This window comes from Gracilinanus agilis, chromosome 1, assembly GCF_016433145.1.
Source record: "Gracilinanus agilis isolate LMUSP501 chromosome 1, AgileGrace, whole genome shotgun sequence".
Lineage (NCBI taxonomy): Eukaryota > Metazoa > Chordata > Mammalia > Didelphimorphia > Didelphidae > Gracilinanus > Gracilinanus agilis.
The window spans coordinates 53,638,125-53,658,200 of NC_058130.1; the positions used below are offsets into that span (position 1 = coordinate 53,638,125).

The following is a 20,076-nucleotide window of genomic DNA, read 5'->3' on the forward strand; positions in this document are numbered from 1 at the left end:
ATCTAGCAGTTTCCATCATGTCCCTATTCCCAGCTTGTTATACTAGATACTTTGGGAAACTTTCACTTTGATGAGATATAGAAACTTCTCTTGGCTAAAATGAGTTATTCACTCTCTGTGAGAGATCTCCTTCACTTTGAATTTTCTGATATATATTGTCCTGTGTGAACTTTTTCCCCCTCTTCACCTGAATAAATAGGTTTATTTGCTAATTTCTATGTGGATTCTTTATGGGACTGGTATTTAGTGGGAAGGGAGTCAAGCCTTGGAAATAAAGCTTAGAGTTCTCCTTCCTTATTAAGAAATTGTGATCAGAAGTTTAGCTTGAGCCTGAAAACCATATCCCCTACCCTAATAATATTTAAGAGATCAGATAGATGTAATTTGAACCTGGTACCCCGCTGTGTCTGAGGAGATCAGGCTTTTGTGACCAATCTCCTGGTTTTTCCTCCTTGTAGGAAATAAAGCATCCCTTGGAAAAAGGTAGGGGAAGAAGAGGCTAAAGATGTCTATCCTGCCTCCCTTTGAACCACCCCACAGCACCTTAATGCTACATGTGGAGGACAATCCTTCCTACATACTCATGAAACATTTACTATTTCTCTGGTTTCCTTGGAGTATTGGTCTAGTAATAATATAGCTAGATCAAAGGACAGGTTGTTTAGTTACTTTCTAGACATAATTCCAAATTGTTTTTCCAGAACAACTGGACCAGTTACTCAGCTCCACTCACAATACTCTTGAGTACCTACCCACTTTTTCACATCCCTCCAACATTTATCATTTTGCTATTTTCTTCATCTTTGCAAGTCTGATAGATGGAATCTTAAAGTTGCTTTAATTTGCATTCCTTAAATAGTAGTTTAGTTTCCCCCATATTGTTTTTCCCATTTAAATTTTTTTGTTAGTTTGTTAAAGTTCCCAAGTATTTCCTTCCATCGATCCCTTATTGCATTAGAGAAAGCATTATTTGAAAAAAAAAGTATATATAAAACTATGTCTTGCTTGTTTCTATTTATCAGTTCTTTCTCTGGAGGTAGACACACACAAGTTATTCTTCAAACGATATTTCTGTTGTGTATATAATGTTTTCTTGGTTCTGCTCATTTTGCTCTTCATAATATCACGTACATTTTTCTATGTCCTTTTAAAACTGGCCTACTCAGGGGCAGCTAGGTAGCACAGTGAATAAAGTGACAGGCCAGGACTTGGGAGGACTTGAGTTCAAATATAACTTCATGTTTTATGTGCTTGCACATGTTAAAACATATATGTATATATATATGATTGCTTACTGTCTTAGGGAGGGGGAAAAGGGGAGAGCATTTGGAACTTAAAACTTAAAAATATATTAAAGTTTGTTTTTACATGCAATGGGAAAAAATGAAATATTACTGGGAGTGGGGGAACATATAGGATAAAATACAATAAATATTTTTATTTATTAATAATAAAGAAGAGTTTGAAATATTTTTAGAAAGAAAAAAATATCTGGCTTCAGGTTCTTTCTAGTTGTGTAAGTCTGGGCAAATCGCTTAACTCCAATTCCTTTGACCTTGCTGCTCTTCTGTCTTAGAAATGATACTAAGACAGGATTTAAAATAAATAAGCAAATAAAATTAAACTGCTCGTCATTTGTTAAGGCACAGTAGTATTCTATCACAACCATATGCCACACCTTGTTTAGCCTTTCCCCAATACTATTGTCAATAGCTTGCATTTATTCCTTTAAAACTGATTGTCCATGTGCTATGATAATTTATCTATTGGAAAATGGCTCGAAATCTTATAAATTTGAGTCAGTTCCTTTTAGATCTTGGAAATGAGACTTTTATCAGAGAAACTTCCTGCAAAGATTTTCCCCCAGTTACTGGTTTCCCTTCTAATTTTTATTCCATTAGATTTGTTTGTGCAAAATCTTTTTAATTTTATATAATAAAAATTGGGATCTTCTCTTTGACTAGTTGAATTATGGATTCTTCCCTTATCCATAAATTCAAATGATAATTTCTTCCTTGTTCCTCTCTTTTGTTTAGGACATGATATTTTATATCTAGGTCCTTGTATCTATTTGGAGCTTATCTTGATGTATTTGTGTGAGGTGTTCATCTAAACCTAATTGCTCCTAGATTGCTGTCTAATTTTCCAAGTAGTTTTCTGTTAAATAGTGAGTTCTTTACCCAGTAACTATGATATTTGGATTTTTCAAATACTATACTACTATAATTGTTTCCTTCTGTATATTGTATATATAATGTGTCCCATTGTTAAACCTCTTTCTTTTTTAACCAGGACCAAATCATTTTATTTTTTATTTTTTAGAAACCCTTACCTTCCATTTTGGAATCAATACTGTGTATTGGTTCCAAGTCAGAAGAGTGGTAAGGGCTAGGCAATGGGGGTGGAGTGACTTGTCCAGGGTCACACAGCTGGGAAGTATCTGAGGCCAGATTTGAACCTAGGACTTCCCATCTCTAGGCCTGGCTCTCAATCCACTGAGCTACCAGCTTCCCCGCCCCCAAATCATTTTAATTGAAGATCTGATATTGATAGGCCCTGTTCCTTAACATTTCTTTTCATTATTATCCTTGAGATTCTTGACTTATTGTTCCTCTAAATAAATTTTGTTATTTTTTTCCAACTATATAAAATATCCTTTTGGGAGTTTGTTACAGCACTGCATAAGTATAGGTATTATTGTCATTTTTATTATATTCATTTGACTTGCAATGAACAATGAATATTTCTCCAGCTATTTATATCTGTCATTTCTGCATGGTGATTCTTAATTAAATTATTAAATATAGTCACTAGGGGAGTTTTTTATCTGTAATATATTAAAAAATGAGAAAGAAAGAAATAAGAACAAAAGCTATTCCCCAATAGATAATCAGTCAGAAAATATGAACTTTTCAAAAGAATTATAAACTAATAAATATATGAACAAATACCCCAAAACACTAGTAATAAGAAAAAATCAAATAAAAATAACAAAGTTTTACCTTACCTCCAGCAAATTGGCAAAGATAACAAAAGCCAATGATGGAGAGGTTATATAATTAGACAAATTAATAAATTGTTGGTGGAGTTGTAAATTAGTTTAGCTATTAAAAAAAACAACTTACCTTCTGTCTTAGATTTGGTACTGTCAATCTTTTAACAATTTTTAATTTTATTTCAAACAAAGAGAAAATAGTTTTTCTTCAGTGAAGATGTTTATTTTCCATAGAGAAAGAGAATTCAAAGAAAACACATGTGTGGGGGCTTGGATAGACCCAAGCCCCAGGGAGACTGGAGGTTACAGATGTTATTATAATGTTTTAAGAAAAAGGAGAAGGGTCTTCTAGAATTGAGCATTGTGGGAAAACTTCTGCCCAACACTGGAGATATTGTCAACATTTTGGAATGTCCTCAAGATGGCAAGATGGAGTTCAGATAAGATAAAGGGAAAGCAAAGAATTAGGGCACACACCTTTTCTGTTGGTCAGAAATATCTAAAGTTATTTATAAGACATACATTGCTGTCTTATCAGATGTTCCAAAGCAATTATAAACATTAAAAAAAAACAAACATTAGAAACTTGTTAACCTTTGGAGTTAAGTGATTTGCCCAGGGTCATGCATCTAGAAAGAGGTCAGATTTGAACTCTGGACCTCTCATCTTTAGGTCTGGTTCTCTATCTAATGAACCACATAGTTGCCTCAGTTCAACCACTTTGAAAAGCAATTTAGAATTATGCCATTTGCAGAAATATCTATAATAAAAATGGCTAAATGTTCATACCCTTTGACCCAGAGATTCCACTGCTAAGTGGAAGCATGTTTAAAAACCTTCTATTTAGTAAAAATGAACATATTAAGAAATAGTTTTAAAGAAAAATAGATAGATGGAAGATAAAAAGGCTTTTCTTAGGGAAATGGATTAAGGGTGATATTTAACTATTTTTCCGAGATGACTAACTGTTCATTAGTAAACATCCACCTTTTTCTACCTAGAAATGATTATGATATCTTTGGAAGGAAGGGAATCTTTGTTAGTGGTTTGGTTTTACTCAACTATTCTTGAATAGTAACCCCAAACAGCATCTTTTATGTATCTTTTTCTTATTCAAGATTGTAATAAATGTTAGTTCTCAGATTTTTTTTACACCTAATTTACTATTTATTTTAAATTTTCTTTTCTTTTTAAATTTCAGGTTCCAAATTCTCTCTTTCCCTCCCACCCTTCCTCTACCCACTGAGAAGACAAGCAATGTAATGTCAGTTATATGTGTGAAACTGTGCAAGACATATTTCCATTTGAGCCATATTTTCTTTGAAAGCAAGAAAATAAGGGAAAGAGGAAATTATACTTCAATTTGCACTCACAATTTCTCATTTATCTCTCTGGAAGTGGATAGTATTTTTTCATCATGAGTCTTTTGGAATTATCTCTAATTATTGTATTGATCAGAGTAGCAAAGTTTTTCACAGTTGATCATCATTGTTATTACTGTGCACAGTGATCTGTTTTTTTTTTTACTTTGTTTCAGTTATAAAAATCTTTCCATGTTTTTCTAAAAGTATCCCTCTTCTAATTTCTTATAGCACAATTATGCTTTATCACATTCACATGCCACAACTTGTTCAGTCATTCCACCACAAAAAGAGATACAATAAATATTTTTGTATACATAGACTACAATGAAAGAAGCCTCTGGAATATCATATTCTAAGGCCTCCACTCCTTTAATGCAGAAGGTGCTAAATGTTGTGTGATCTTGACTGTGGCTCTATATTTGAATTGTTTCTAGTTGCTAGCAATATTTTCTCCTTGACCTGAGAGCTCTGGAATTTGGCTAAACTATTCTTGGGAGTTTTCATTTTGGAATCTCTTTCAGGAGGTGATTGATGTATTCTTTCAATTTCTATTTTGCCTTCTGTATCTGAGATTTCAGGGCAGTTTTCCTTGATAATTTCTTGAAATATGATGTCAAAGATCTTTCTTCAATAATGACTTTCAAAGAGTTTAACAATTTTTTAACCCATGCCATCTCTCTTAGAATCAATATTAAGTATTAGTTCCAAGACAGAGGAGTGATAAGGGCTAGGCAAATGAGATTAAGTGACTTGCTCAGTATTTCACAGATAGGAAGTATCTAAGGCCAAATTTGAACCCAGGACCTTCTGTCTCTAGGTCTGACTCTATACACTGAGCTACCAAGGTGCCCCAGATAGTTCAATAATACGTTTTTTTAAACCCTTACCTTCCATCTTAGAATCAATACTGTATATTGATTCTAAGGCAGAAGAGCAGTAAGGGCTAGGCAATGGGGGTTAAGTGACTTGCCCTGGGTCATACAGCTAGGACGTGTCTGAGGCCAAATTTGAACCCAAGAACTCTTATCTCCAAGTCTGGCTCTTTATCCACTGAGTCATTTAGTTGTCCCAACTTTCTTTCACTCTTCTAGGGTTTCTTTTCAGGTTTGGATCCCAATTAATGTTATTCTTTAAGGTTTTTTGGGTAACCTTTTTCATATTATCATCTTCTTTTGAGTTTATATCTTGATCTTCCCTGCCTCTGTAGTAACATTTTATAGTGAAATTCTTTTTCTGTTTGCTCATTTTTCCAGCTTTTTTTTTTTTTACCTTCAACTTTATGTTAAAGTTGACTTCTGTTCTCTTGGGGGTGGGAAAGCACTGTCCCAAGCTTAGGCTTTCTTGTACTGCTTTTTTCAGAGTTATTTCTGGAGGTCTGCAAATTTTTGGTGCTTTCCAAGTGGTATGATCTTAAATGGGATATGGTCACTGTTCTCCTGGTCTGTGTTCTGGTCTTTACCTGGGAAGATCCCCAGTCTCTGCACCCACTTAGAAATCCTCTTTGCCTTAGAACTGTACCTAGGGCCCCTACTCTCTTGTGACCAATCATAAGTGCTCCTTTTTGCCCTGGAATTGTGACCCAGAACTGTGCGTGGGCAATTAAGTTGCTAATCAGCACCAATTATATCCAGTGCCTGTAGAAGATCCCTGATGATCTCTTTCTGACCAGCTGTTATTCTTTCTAGGCTGAGAGTTCCCAAAACTGCTGCTGTGGACATTATTTATGCCATCATGTGTGTAGGCTCTGGAGAAACCTCCACCTTGATGCCACAGACCTCACCTACTGACTTCTGAAGTTTTCCTAGGTGAGAAAAATGTTTCACCCTGACTTTTTGTTGCCTCTGATACTTCAAAATTTGATTTGAGGTGTTTTAAAAAAGTTGTTTGGGGGGAAATGTTTGGAGAGTTTAGCTGCGTGGCTTCCCCTAGTACAGCACCTACTATAAATGTTATTTTGGTTCATCCTGGGACAAAAACTTATTGTGAAAGGCTTGAGAGATTATACCAGTATGGACAACTGTCTAATCTGGAAATGGATCTGATAATGATAAATTAAATACATTGTTTCTGGAATCCTTATGTCCTTTAGAAAACACAGAGTACAGTATTAATATTAATATTTTTCTTCAACATTAGGCATATACCCCAAACATGTCAGTTCATGTACTGAGCCCTACTTGGAGAGTAAAGCCAGTGAATTATTTGGGCATTGCTGGTCTGATGGGAAGAGACTTGCTTGCTCAGTAGCCTCAAAATATGTTTACCTTCTGAGGAGAATCTAAACCACAGGATGTGGTTTATAGGCTCTGTGGGAAATAGGGGCTAACAAAAATGTCAGAGAGTTGCCCAGAAAAGCAACTCCAAATCTGATTCCTTACCAGCAGGATGTTGACGTGCTATTGAGTATATTATGTCTTCTGCTTACCTTCTGGGTTCCTGTAAGTCCTTTGTACTTTTAGCATTTTTCATGGGAGTGAAAGATGCATTAAGTACAATTAATGCTTACATAGGAACAAGGATTAGCATTTAAAGGGAATAAGGAAAGGCTTCCCATAGGTGTGGTTTTACTTATTTTTATTTTATTTTATTTTCCTTATAACCCTCACTTTCTGTCTTGGAATCAATGGTAGATTGGTTCCAAGGCAGAAGAGCAGAAAGAGCTAGGCAAAGGGGGTTAAGTAATTTGTCCAAGGTCACACAGCTAGGATGTGTCTGAGTCTAGATTTGAACTCAGGACCTCTCATGTCTAGACTGATCTAGACAATCCACTGAGCCACCTAGTAGGTGAGATTTTTAGCTGAGACTTGAAGGATGCTAGGGAAGCCAGAAGGCAGAGATAAGAAGGGAAAGAATTCCAAGCATGGGAGATAGCCACTGAACAGAATTGGGAGATGGAGTGCCTTGCTCAAGGAACATCAATGAGGCCAGCATCACTAGATAGAGTACATAAGGGAGGGAGCAGGTAGGTGGCTCCTTGGATAGAGACCCAGGCTCAGAGACAGGAGATCCTGGGTCCGAATCTAGCCTCAGAGACTTCCAAGTTGTGTGACCCTAAGCAAGTCACTTAACCCCCATTGCCTAGTTCTTGTCTCTCTTCTGCCTTGAAACCAATATACAATATTGATTCCAGGGCAAACGGTAAGGGTTTAGAAAAAAAAGTAAAGAATGCATGGAGGAGGATAGACTGGTGAGTAAAATAAGAAAAGGCTAGGAAGGTAGATGGATAGCAGGTTGTAAAGGGCTTTGAATACCAAAAAGACATACGAAGAGCATACCAAGGAGGAAAACCAGGATTGTCAGTGACTTCCAAGGCCTAGGGACCAGTGGAAATGTTTGTTCCATAGAAGAGAAGACAACATTGGGATGTGAAAGCTGTCCTGTGGAGGAAGGACAGCTGAGTCTTGTTTTTCTTGGACTAGAAGTATAGGGAGCAATGGGTGGAAGTTTTAAAGGGCCAGGTTTGTCTTGAGAAAATAAAAACTTCCCAACAGCTCTCCAAAATGCTTCAGGAAGTTATAGCTTTCCTCCTCACTAGAGGGCTTTAAGCAGAATTTGAATAACTATTTGCTGGAGTTGTTATTTAGGTAAAAGTTGGATTTGATAGTCTCTGAGGATCCTGTCATGTAGCTAGATGGTACACAGGATAGAGTACCAAGACTCAAGTCAGGAAGACTCATCTTCCTGATTTCAAATCTGGCCTCAGACACTAGCTTTGTGTCCCTGGGTGAGTCACAACCCTGTTTGCCTCTTTTTCCTCATCTGTGAAATGAGCTAGAGAAAGAAATTGCCACTCACTCCTGTATCTTTGCAAGGAAAACCTCAAATGGGGTCACAACGAGCTGGACATGATTGAAAAACAACAAGAAGGTCCTTTCAAACCTTAGAGTCTGTGATTCTATCATAGGACTTCATAAGAGCATAAATTTGAGCAGGAAGGGTGGCTGCTAAGCCCCCTTCATTTTACAGATGTAGAAATGAAGACTGCAAGGAATTAAGTAATTTGCACAGCATCACATTGCTAATAAGTGCCTTAGGAAAGATTTGAACTCAAGACTTCCTAACTCCCACACCAGAATTCTCTCCACTGAATTATCTAACTGGCTTTGTCAGAAAGGTAGAAGGAATTTGACAGGGGCAGAGACAACAGAACTCCATCCTAGTAGCTCTCCTCTCTGAGGAGAAAGAGATCTGAACAGTGGTTTAGAATATGATGCTCTAGTCTTCTATCTTTTAGGTTTAACCTTAGGATCCTTTCTTAACATTCTCTTGAGTTTATGTCCACATCCAGAGATAAATCTGAGGCCTTTAGGCTCTTACTCATATCTAAGTCTCTCATCAAAAAAGAAAAACAAACACAAACACAAAAAAAAACAGATCCTTAGTTCCTGTGAGCCAGCTAGGTGGTGCAGTGAACAGAGTGCTAGGTCTAGATTCAGGAAAGACCTGACTTCAAATCCAGCCTCAGACTCTTACTACCTGTGTGATCCTGGGAAAGTCTCTTAATCCTGTCTACCTCAGTTTCCTCAACCATAAAATGGGGACAAGGGACAACAGCACTTATTTCATAGGCTTGTTGTAAGAATCAAATGAAATATTTGTAAAGTACTTAGCACGATGCCTAAATATAGTAGGTGCTTAATAAATGCCTCTCTCCTTGCCTTCCCACACTCAGGCTAACAAGCCATAGAATGTAGTCCAGGTTTTGTTTACCCCAATGGAAAAACCTGAGGACTCTCATCCAAGCTTGTGAACATTCAAGACCATTCCTGTCCTCTAATGATCCCTTCCCCAAGGCACTTCATACACCATGATTCATGGTTCCCCATAAAGGGTAAGGGGGTGAGTAGTGAGATAAGTAGATCCAAGGTGCTTCTCTTACCAAACTATGTGGCCATGAAGGCTTCTTCTCAGGGAATGAATTCTTGTCCTGGCTCTGTTTTTCATTCCTTAGTGGGTGGGTCGGTGTTTCTGCCTATTAGCAGAATACAAACTTGCCTTATCCTGGGTGCTTTTTGCCCTGTTGATGTGGTCCTTTGTTCTAGCATTTGTTATGAAATTCTGGCAGCAATTTTTGCCAGATTTGTGTATCCAGCTCTGGTATGTCTGCTTCTCTCTCTGGAGGACTGTGGTGTCTCTTTCCCCCACCCTTAGGAGGATGAATGAGCATTGTCTTTCTTTAAAAATTGTCGATGCTCTTTTCCCTTTTTAAAATGTCACTATCACTTCCAAAAAGCTTCTGCCCATACCCCCATAAGCTCCTCTGTTGAGACAAATAAGTAGTCAAAGAAAAAAAAGAGAATAGAAAAAGCAACACATTAATGATGATTGGAAAGGTGGGCTTCATTCTGTATCTATAATCCACACCCTCTCTGCATGCTCCACCATCAGATTGCTTCTAGTTTTCCTTTAAAAACACAGCTGAGAGGGGGCAGCTGGGTAGCTTAGTGGAGTGAGAGTCAGGCCTAGAGACAGGAGGTCCTAGGTTCAAACCCGGCCTCAGCCACTTTCCAGCTGTGTGACCCTGGGCAAGTCACTTGGCCCCCATTGCCCACCCTTACCACTCTTCCACCTAGGAGCCAATATACAGAAGTTAGGGGTTAAAAAAAATAAAAAATAAATAAAAGCACAGCTGAAAGATCGACTTAAGTGCATCAGTGTAGTATCAAACTATAGAATTATATTACTGCCAAAGTGCCATCATAAATACTAGAGCAAAGGGCTACATCATTAGGGCAAAAAGAACCCAGGCAAGGCAAGTTGACATTTTGTCAAAGAGTTCAGCTCATCCAAGGAATTTCACATCTTGTATAAGAGGCAGTAGCAGAGTGGGAAGCCAAATGGCAGAATGAACTGACAGCCCACTTAGAGACAAGAGATCCTGGAGTCAGATTTGGTCTTGGACACTTCCTAGCTATGTGACCCTGGGCAAGTGTAATGGAGGATTATTAAGAATGTAATCTAGGGGGCAGCTGGGTAGCTCAGTGGATTGAGAGCCAGGCCTAGAGACGGGAAGTCCTAAATTCAAATTCGGCCTCAGACACTTCCCAGCTGTGTGACCCTGGGCAAGTCACTTGACCCCCATTGCCTACCTTTACCAGTCTTCTGCCTTGGAGCCAATACACAGTATTGGCTCCAAGACAGAAGGTAAGGGTTTAAAAAAATTTTAAAAAAAGAATGTAATCTAAATGGTTTTGTGGGTTCACACTGGATTGAAGGAGAGACAGGAATGTCTGATGGTCTGGACCAAACAGGATAGGAAGACCAGGGTTTACTGCCAAGCTGTTAACTGTCACAAAAATGGCAGTTTGGCCAAAAGTCACTTAGCTCACCTAGGTTAAGGCCTATGTAACCAGCAGGCAACAGGTAAAAGCTGTAACAGTTTTAATTGAATAAACAAATAAACAAGGATGTAGGGATTCTACTTTTAACAACTAAGGACAAACCACAAGGTCAAGGGAGGGACTTAACTATACTATTCTATTGACCAAAGCCAGGCAGGGCCCAAAGGAAGCAGTACTGAAGTCACAGGGAGGCTCCTCCAAACCTGGTTCCAGCCAGGTATGGTCAGCTCAGCTAAAGGGCCTGAGGATGGCTTTCAATTGTGATCTCATGGTAAATCCAAGGATGGTCTCAGGATGCCAGGAGCCAACTCCACCAGGAGAGGTAGAGAGAGAGTTTGCAATGCTGTCCACCAGATCACAAACCACTTCCCCACTTGGTGCTGCTCTGCAGGTCTGTTGTCCTCTGCTGAAAGTCTCTACCTCTCTCAGGATCCCAGGGAATCTGGATGCAGGTCTGTCCTTAACTCTGAGTTCTCCCAGGGTTAGCAACAGTTATGTCCAACCACTATGGAGTCTCTCTCAGAGAGCAAGAAGCACACTTCCTGCTTCTTCATTCCATCTTGGAATCCTCCAGCCCTTCCTGCTAGGTCCAACACTAATACTAAATTAATAACTAAATAACCCTCACAACACAAGTCATTTAACCCCCATTGCCTAACCCTTACTGCTTTCCTGCCTTGGAACCAAAGCATAGTATTGATTCTAAGACAGAAAGAAGGATTTAGAAAAAAAAAGAAAGATCATACCAGAGAAATGAACCAACCAGCTCATTGAGGGGTATGCCTGGATACCCTTAATACTTTATTTCATATTTATTTATTTGTTTGTTTGTTTTTTTAAACCCTTACCTTCCATCTTGGAGTCAATACTGTGTATTGGCTCCAAGGCAGAAGAGTGGTAAGGGCTAGCAATGGGGGTCAAGTGACTTGCCCAGGGTCACACAGCTAGGAAGTATATGAGGTCAGATTTGAACCCAGGGCCTCCCAGACTCTAGGCCTGGCTCTCAATCTACTGAGCTACCCAGCTGCCCCCTTTATTTCATATTTTAAAAAGTTTGTGGTCCCTGCAAATTATACCAGGTTGCCATGTTCCTCAGAACACAGTATGTTTTGCACCAGCAACATGAAGGGTTATATGGGTGCCATCTTCACTGAGACAATCTCACCAACAGTAGTAAGCTATTTTTTGCCTTAGAGGATTCCACGACTTGTGAGTCTCAAACTTATACAAGACTTTAAGGCATTGGCTTAGACTGACCATTTTCTTCCCTCTACCTTCCCAAACACAGGAAAAAACACTCTTGTTCCTTTAAAACTGCTGCAGGGGATGCATCTAGCAGGATATGTTATTCAGGAGACTCAATGGAAGTTATGTCTCCAGCTTCTGAAAAACTGTGCCTTAGATTTTTTAGATAAGGTTGCCTTTTTTTTTTTTTTTGGTCTGAATTTGCCTGTCACTTGACTACAGTGATGATGAATGAGGATTCAGCATTAATCTCTGCCTTGTTTTAATGTAGTAAATGTTTATTGATTTTTCAGTTACGCATAGAAACAATTTTTGACAACTTTTTTTATATTTTAAAATTCAGATTTTCTCCCTCTCTCCCACTTAGGTGGCAAGTAATCGGATATAGGTTATATCTGTACTTTCATGTAATACATATTTCCATATTCAGCAAATATTTATTAAGCAATTGTTATGTGAAGGCACTGTGTACTAGACTGGGGATATAAAGATGAAAAGGAAATAGTTTCTGTCCTTGTGGAGCTGGCATTCTTTTTTTCTTTAGGAGCTTACATTCTTCTTATTCAGATGAGTAAATATAAAATAAATCAAAATAGGGGGCAGCTGGGTGGCTCAGTAGATTAAGAGCCAGGCCTAGAGATAGGAGGTCCTGGGTTCAAATCTGGTCTCAGACATTTCCTAGCTGGGTGACCCTGAGCAAGTCACTTAATCCCCATTGCTCAGCCCTTATTGCTCTTCTGCCTTGGAACCAACACACAGTATTGATTCTAAGATGGAAAGTAAGGGTTTAAAAACAACAACAAAAAGAAATAACATGACTGTCATTACTCTTCTGTCTTGGAATCAATAGAGTATTGATTCCAAGATAGAAGGTAAGGTTTAAATAATAATAATAATAAATCAAAGTAATTTAGGGAGGAAGCCCCAACAACTGGGAGGAATCAGGAAAAATCTTGTTTAAGAGGTGGCACCTGAGCTGAGTCTTAAAAGGAGCTAGAGATTCCAAGAGGTGGAGATGAGGAGGGAGAGGATTCCAGGCATGGAGCACAGCCTGTACAAAGACCAGAAATAGAATGGCATGCATGAGAAATTGTAGAAGTTAATTTGACTAAAATAAAAAGGGGAAAGAGAAATCAGACAGGAAAGACAAATTAGATCCAGATTGAAAGGACTTGAAATGACAGAGGGGTTGAATTTCATCCTGGTAATAGGAAGCCACTACTCCCTACTACTAGGGAAGTCATTTCTTGAGTGATATAGTCATTTCTATGCTTTGGTTGTGTTTTTCATTAAAAAAAAAAAAAAAAAAAACCTTGTGTTTTTTTTAAATTTCAATTCTCTTTTTCTGGTGACAAAGAATTGGAAACTGAGGGGATATTCATCAGTTGAGGAATGGCTAAACAAGCTGTGGTATATGATTGTAATGGAATACTACTGTGCTATAAAAAATGATGAGCAAAATGATTTAAGAAAAAACCTGGAAAATGATGAAATTGAAATAGGAGAACCAGGAGAACATTGTAAACAACAACAGCAATATTATATGAAGAACATTTTTGAATGGCTTAGCTATTCTTAGCAATACAGTGATCCAAGACAATCTTTGAGGACTCCTGATGAAAAATGCTGTCTACTTCCAGAGAAAGAACTGCTGGAGTCTGAATGCAAACCTAAATATACTATATTACTTAATTTCTTCATTTTTCTTTTGTTTGCTTGAGTTCTCTTTCATGAAATTACTAATATATATGTTTTATACTATCACACATATAAAATCTATATCACAGTGGTTCCCAAACTTTTTTGGTCTACCACCCCCTTTCCAGAAAAAATATTACTTAGTGCCCCCTGGAAATTATGAAACTATTTATTGAACTCAGAATAGAATGTAATACAAAAAAAAGTGTGGCCATCACCACTTCTCCTGGATCACTGCAGCACCCACCAGGGGGCAGTGGTGCCCACTTTGGGAATCACTGCTATATCAGATTGCTGTCTCAGGGAAGGGGGAGAGGAGGAAGGGAATTTGGCTCAAACTGAATTTGATTTGAATTTGAGAATTTTTTATTTAAAAAAATTTTTCCATGGTTGTATGATTCCTTTTCTTTCCCTCCTCTCTTCCTTCCTCCCCCCTCCCCCAGCTGATAAGCAATTCCACATGTATTATCACTCAATATCTACTTCTATATTTGAATTTGAAAATTTGACTCAAACTTTTAAAAATGGTTATAAGAACTATTCATGTAATTGAGGAAAAATGAAATACATTTTTTAAAGTAATATAAATTTGGGGGCAGCAAGGTGATTCAGGGGATACAGAGAGCTGGAGATAGGAGGTCTTGGGTTCAATCCTTACCTCTAGCTTCCTAGCTATGTGACCCTGGGCAAGTTGCTTATCCCCAATAGCCTAGCCCTTAACTGTAATTCTGCCTTGGATCTGCTATTTAGTATTGATTTTAAAGCAGAAGGTATATCAATTTGGCAGCAAGGTGGAGGATGGATTGACTAGGAGAGAGAGATGATGCAGAAAGACCAGTTAGGGCACTACTGAAATACTCCAGGCAAGAGTTCCTGAACTAGTGAGGCAAGTATGTAAATGGGAAGAAGAAGACAGATGTGAAATATTGAGGAGACAGAACTGGTGTGAAAGGTAAGAGTAAACATCGGTGGCCTTAAACAGAAATAAGGAAGTTTGGAGAAGGGGCAGATTTATAGGAGACAGCCTGGTTTTTTTTTAAATGAATTCTGAGTATGTAAATCTAAGATTAAACAGGATCCCTGAAACTCTGGGAGTTGATGACTTCCCTAAAAGAAAGACTGTAGAAAAGAGGATCTGAGAGCAGGCTTTGGGTTGCCCCTTTGTGAGGGGACACAACATGAAGCCATTTTCTAGCTGCTAAAGTGAATTTCTAAAAATCTGGGTTTAGGGGACAGCGAGGTGGCACAGGGGAGAGTTTAAATTTGACCTCAGACACTTTGTAGCTGTGTGACCCCAGGCAAAATTACTTAATCCCATTTGCCTAGCCCTAGCCAAGTCATAAGCATCTTTCCCTTCTGGGTAAAAAAACGGGCAGCCTCAGTCCAGATTCCTTTAGGTGCAGACAGAACCAGAACCCACAGAAAAAGTAACTCCAGAGATATAGCTCCCCTCACTAACGAATCCACAATCAATTATCCTAATCCTACATCCTGGTGCCCATGGACAGCCCATGCCTTTATCCTGACACCCCATTGTTGTTAGAGGAGTTCTGAGGCAGCAGCCACAGAGATTCATTCTTTGTTCTTTCTTTTTTCAAAGCTCATCGTGGCCACATTGTCCAGCCTGAGCAGACATTCTCAGAAATGGAACCTTAAGGGGGCAGCTGGGTAGCTCAGTGGATTGAGAGTCAGGCCTAGAGACGGAAGGTCCTAGGTTCAAATCTGACCTCAGACACTTCCTAGCTGTGTGACCCTGGGCAAGTCACTTGACCCCCATTGCCCACCCTTACCACTCTTCCACCAAGGATCCAATACACAGAAGTTAAGGGTTTAAAAAAAAAAAAAAAGAAAAAAGAAAGAAAGAAATGGAGCCTGGCAGGTAAAAACTCACTTCTGTCACATTCTTCACCTTCTGGGAAACAATATAAGCATCAGTTGTAGCTCCTGAGTTTGCTACAGCAATCACACTGTGAAAAACCTTAAAAGATGGAGCGATTGGTTCCATAAAACCACTGGATTCCTCTGGGACACCCCAGCACTGTCCAACAGATCCAATCAACCTCCAATTTTGAAAAATCTGACATTGTTCATGGGCAGTGCCAAAAGCATGCATGCTAAGAGAAATATATAAATATTGGGGTCCTTTACCCATGTTGTATATAATTATAGAGAGAAAGAACAGGTGGAGCAAGTGTATATAGAGCAATTCTGTTGAAATGTTGATTTTTTAAAAATTTAAGTGAAAGCCATACCACCGATGAACCTCTCAAGAGATTTTTAATTGTAGAATCACTTATAAAAATGCATCTAGCAAAAAGCATAAGGAAACCGAGGTCCCTAGGGTCCATGAGGACTTTAATTTGGCTTGAGATGAGGGCGGTATCCATAAATGATGGTGGTGGCACACAGTGTTACTTGCTCAAATTCAATGTAGGATGAGAGGCTTTATTTCCATTCTAGAGATCTGAATTCAGATCTCTGCTCTGCTAACTTCCCCTCCCCTCTGACTCAGGAAAATGAAGATGTTGATCTAGAACGGTTCAGTCCAATTCTAAATCTTAAGACTTATCCATTCTTGCCTTTATCTTTTTAAAATAAACCCTAATCTTCCACCTTGGAATTGATACCAAGTACTGGTTCCCAGGGCTAGACAATGGGGGTTAGATGACTTGCCCAGGGTCACACAGTTAGGAAGTATCTGAGGACGTATTTGAACCCAGGATCTCCGGTCTCCAGACCTGGCTCTGGCTCCACTGAGCCACCTAAGCTGCCCTCCCGTCCTTTTCTTTGTCTCCTGTCCCCCATCTTCCACTCCCGAAAGTGAATAAACTGTCAAAGCCAGAAATTATTTTGTGCTTGAACGAAGATTTCTGTTAGCTCAGTTTCCCTCAGCTCCAGAGCAAACATTATCAGCCTCATCCCCAAATCCACTTGCGAGCACCCGGAAGGCTAAGGATGACTCAGGCACAAGTTACGACCATAGAGTCGGTCTTCCAAACACCTAGAGAGACCGGAAGTTCCCCCCCCTGCAGGGAGGCGGAAGTGCTTGAGGAACTGGACTCGGCTCTCGCTCGGCTGTATTCGGCAGGACTCGGCTCCGGCTCGGCTCTGTTCGGCCGGGCTCGGCTGAGGAGGCCCGTTGAACTAGGGCGGCTCGGGTGGGCAACCTAGCTTTCACGCAAGCTTTCCGGGCCTCAGCTCGGACTTGAGACGATGGCGTCTCGCGCGGGGCCCCGGGCGGCTGGCACTGACGGCAGCGACTATCGGCACCGGGAGCGCGTGGCCTCGCACTACCAGATGAGGTAGGGGAGAGGCACCTTCTCGCCGCACCGCGCCCCCCCCCCCCCGTGGTCTTCCTGGGGTCCGGAGTGGGGGAGGGGAGAGACCCGTCTGCATCTGGGAACCTGCCTCGAGCTCCTCCCCCTTGGAGGCGGATCCCTTTGGACACCCAGAGTCCCCCTCCATTCATCCTGTGCCCGTTTTAAAAGTCACCCCTGGCCATCTTCCCCCGTTCAAACACGTGACCTCTGACCCATACTTGGGTTTCCCCCTCCCCCCCATCCATTAGACCCAGACTGCCGTCTCTCCATTCATTCCCCTAAAACCCATTAAACTCCAGGTCAGTGTTAGCTGCAAACAACCTCCCCCCCTTCTCCCCCTCCCTTACAGTCTAAAAGAGAAGGCAAGATGTGGTGCTTTCCAAAGGCCCCCCTCTCCCAATTAATTGATCCTCTAATTATCATCAGCCAGCATTTATTAAATACCTGCCATTCACCAGGCCTTGGGTTAGTCACTGGAGATGAAAATACACAGAAGGAAACAGATCCTACCTCAAGGAGTTTACATTCCATTAGGGAAGTGGAGGTTTCCTAACAGATTGGCACCACCTACTTATTCCCAGGCATAGTAAAGCCTTACCTCTCTGAAGTTCCATCTAATGACCCATCCAAACCTGACCCTTAGATTCTTTAAACTCTTACCTTCTGTCTTAGAATCAATACTTTGCATTGTTTCCAAGGCAGAAGAGCCCTAAGGGCTGGGCAGTGGGGGTTAAGTGACTTACCCTGGGTCACACAGCTAAGAAGTGTCCAGGCCAGATTTGAACCCAGGTCTCTGGACCTGGCTCAATGTATAGGATAAGCATGCCACTGCAGACCTCCCAGTCTTGCTTCTACATCTCTTCCCTAGTTTCATTCTCACCCAAGCATAAAGTTGAAATACAGAATCAGGAGGAAAATAAAAACTGTGAAGACAAGTTTATATATTAGGCAAAGAGCCTTTCCCCAAGTGGGATCTCAGCATCCACTGATACTAAATACACCCTTCTTCCTTTGCTCTGTCCCACAGTGTTACGTTCAAGACTGAGATTAAGAGGCTGATCTACATTCATATAGGCCTGTGGCTCCTGTTAGCTGCCCAGATGTGTGTGGGGCATCTGAAGCTCCTGTCATATGATCAAGTTGCTATGCCCTACCAATGGGAATACCCCTACCTGCTGAGCATCGTGCCCTCTGGCTTTGGCCTACTCTCATTCCCCCGAAACAACATAAGCTATTTGGTGCTCTCCATGATCAGCACTGGGCTTTTCTCCATTGCCCCTCTTATCTATGGCACCATGGAGATGTTTCCTGCCGCACAGCAGCTATACCTCCATGGCAAGGCATACCGAGTCATCTTTGGCATTTCTGCTGTCGCTGTTATGTACCTGGTGCTGGTAGTAGCTGTCCAGGTGCATGCTTGGCAGCTCTACTACAGTAAGAAACTACTGGACTCTTGGTTCACCAGTACACAAGAGAAGAAGCGTAAATGAGGATTGTCATATGGACTATGGGCTGTAATTGGGGTTGGGGCTGGGGGAGGGGAGAGGGGATGCTGGCCCTCAAATTGAGAAGAGAGGGAGGGTAGAGGGACTGGTCCTGAAATATTCTCCACGCCACTGGCCTAATACGGTTGACAGCTGGTGCACATGAAGCTAAAATTCCAGAAAACCTTTTTGAAAACTGCATTTGAAAGGCTGTGTTGATGTAGGGCTGGGAGTTGGATGGGGCTCCCTTTGATCAGGATTGGATGATCCAATGCTGTGGCTTGAGCCCCTGGGGTTTTGGCTTTTCTGGATTCCTTTTAGAGATGGATTATCCTTTTCTTCTCCTATCTGTCATCCATTTTACTCCTTTCCATCCCTCAACTCCTTTCCTATAGCCATGAAAACAAGCAGAGACTAAGCAGAAGCTGGTCATGAATCAGATAACACACTTTTTGGGAAGGAAATATCTGTAGGCTCTGGTCTCTGACTCCAAGAAGCATGGCTCAAAAAAGGAACTCAATAAAATTCAACCATTACCTGACTTCCTTGTGCTTTGTATTTGATGTCATTTGGAGTAACATGAAGTACACATTCCCAAAATTGTTCTTAGAAATGGGTGAAATGAAGAAAAACAAACTGGAAATAATAGAAACCTGTTGTTGGGTGTACAATCCTCTTTTATGCCCTACTGTTTATATAGGAATAGTTCTAAATAAAAAGGGGAAAAAATGCATGAGATCTTGAAAAATAAGCCAGTGTGATATAATAGGGAACTGGAAATAGGGAAGCCTGGTACCTTGTCTCCAAGCCCTGCTGCTGACTTCCTGTGTCACCATGGGAACAAGTGCTTTAATCTCTTGACATCTGAAATACAGGAGATTTCAATTCAGAATATTGGGGAAAAAATAGCAGCTTGCATTTATTTAGTGCTAAAAGGTTTTCAGAGTGCCTTTCATCCACAATCTCATTTGAGATTTGAAGTGTTTTTAATGGAATATTTTGGTTAATCAGCTGCCATTTGGGGGGCACCTACTTTGTGCTCATCACTGGGCTGTGATGTTAACAGGACAAAGTAACTGATAAAGTCTTGAGGCGAGCTTACCATCCAGTGGAGCAGATGAAATTAACACGAAATTAGTTGAGACAACATTAATTGTGCTGTCCAGACCATAATGATGAGAACTAGAGAAGGGTGGAGTCAGCACACCTCAGCCAAGGTTGCTTACCCAGGTCTTAGAGGGAGGTGGTAGCATGAAAGGGAAGGGGAGGGAATTCCAGGTGGTTATTTGTTACAAAAAGAAATGTATGTATAATCATATGTATTGTAAAATTTTTAAAAATGAAAATGCAGTTAAAATGCACAATGCTAGCTATGACAACCTTTTTTGCATTTAGAAAGTACTTCAGGTTCTTGGACTGTAAAGCTTTATGAACAAAGTATTGTACAGTACTTTGGGGAAAAGAAACTAGTTTTTTTTTGAGCATTCCAATGGTTTGGGAATGAATAGGGAATTGAGAATTAAAAGAGTTATTACCTAATTGAAAGACATGATTTTAAAAATATTTTATTGATGCATTCTGTTCTACCTCAGTTATTACCTAATTGCCTTCCCTAAGTAGAAGCCTCCT

At 40.1% G+C, this 20,076-nt stretch overlaps 2 protein-coding genes across 2 annotated transcripts in view; one reads left to right on the forward strand and one right to left on the reverse strand.

Annotated features, from left to right (window-relative positions):
• CIDEC (cell death inducing DFFA like effector c) overlaps positions 1-20,076 on the reverse strand; it is a 46,468-nt gene that overhangs the window by 18,540 nt on the left and 7,852 nt on the right. The gene's annotated exons all lie outside the window — the stretch shown is intronic.
• On the forward strand, positions 16,733-18,988 carry LOC123238096 (protein jagunal homolog 1-like). Its single transcript, XM_044665488.1, has 2 exons — positions 16,733-16,945; positions 17,991-18,988. Exons 1-2 carry the CDS (start codon positions 16,857-16,859, stop codon positions 18,451-18,453), a joined length of 552 nt encoding a protein of 183 aa, XP_044521423.1. The 5' UTR covers positions 16,733-16,856; the 3' UTR covers positions 18,454-18,988.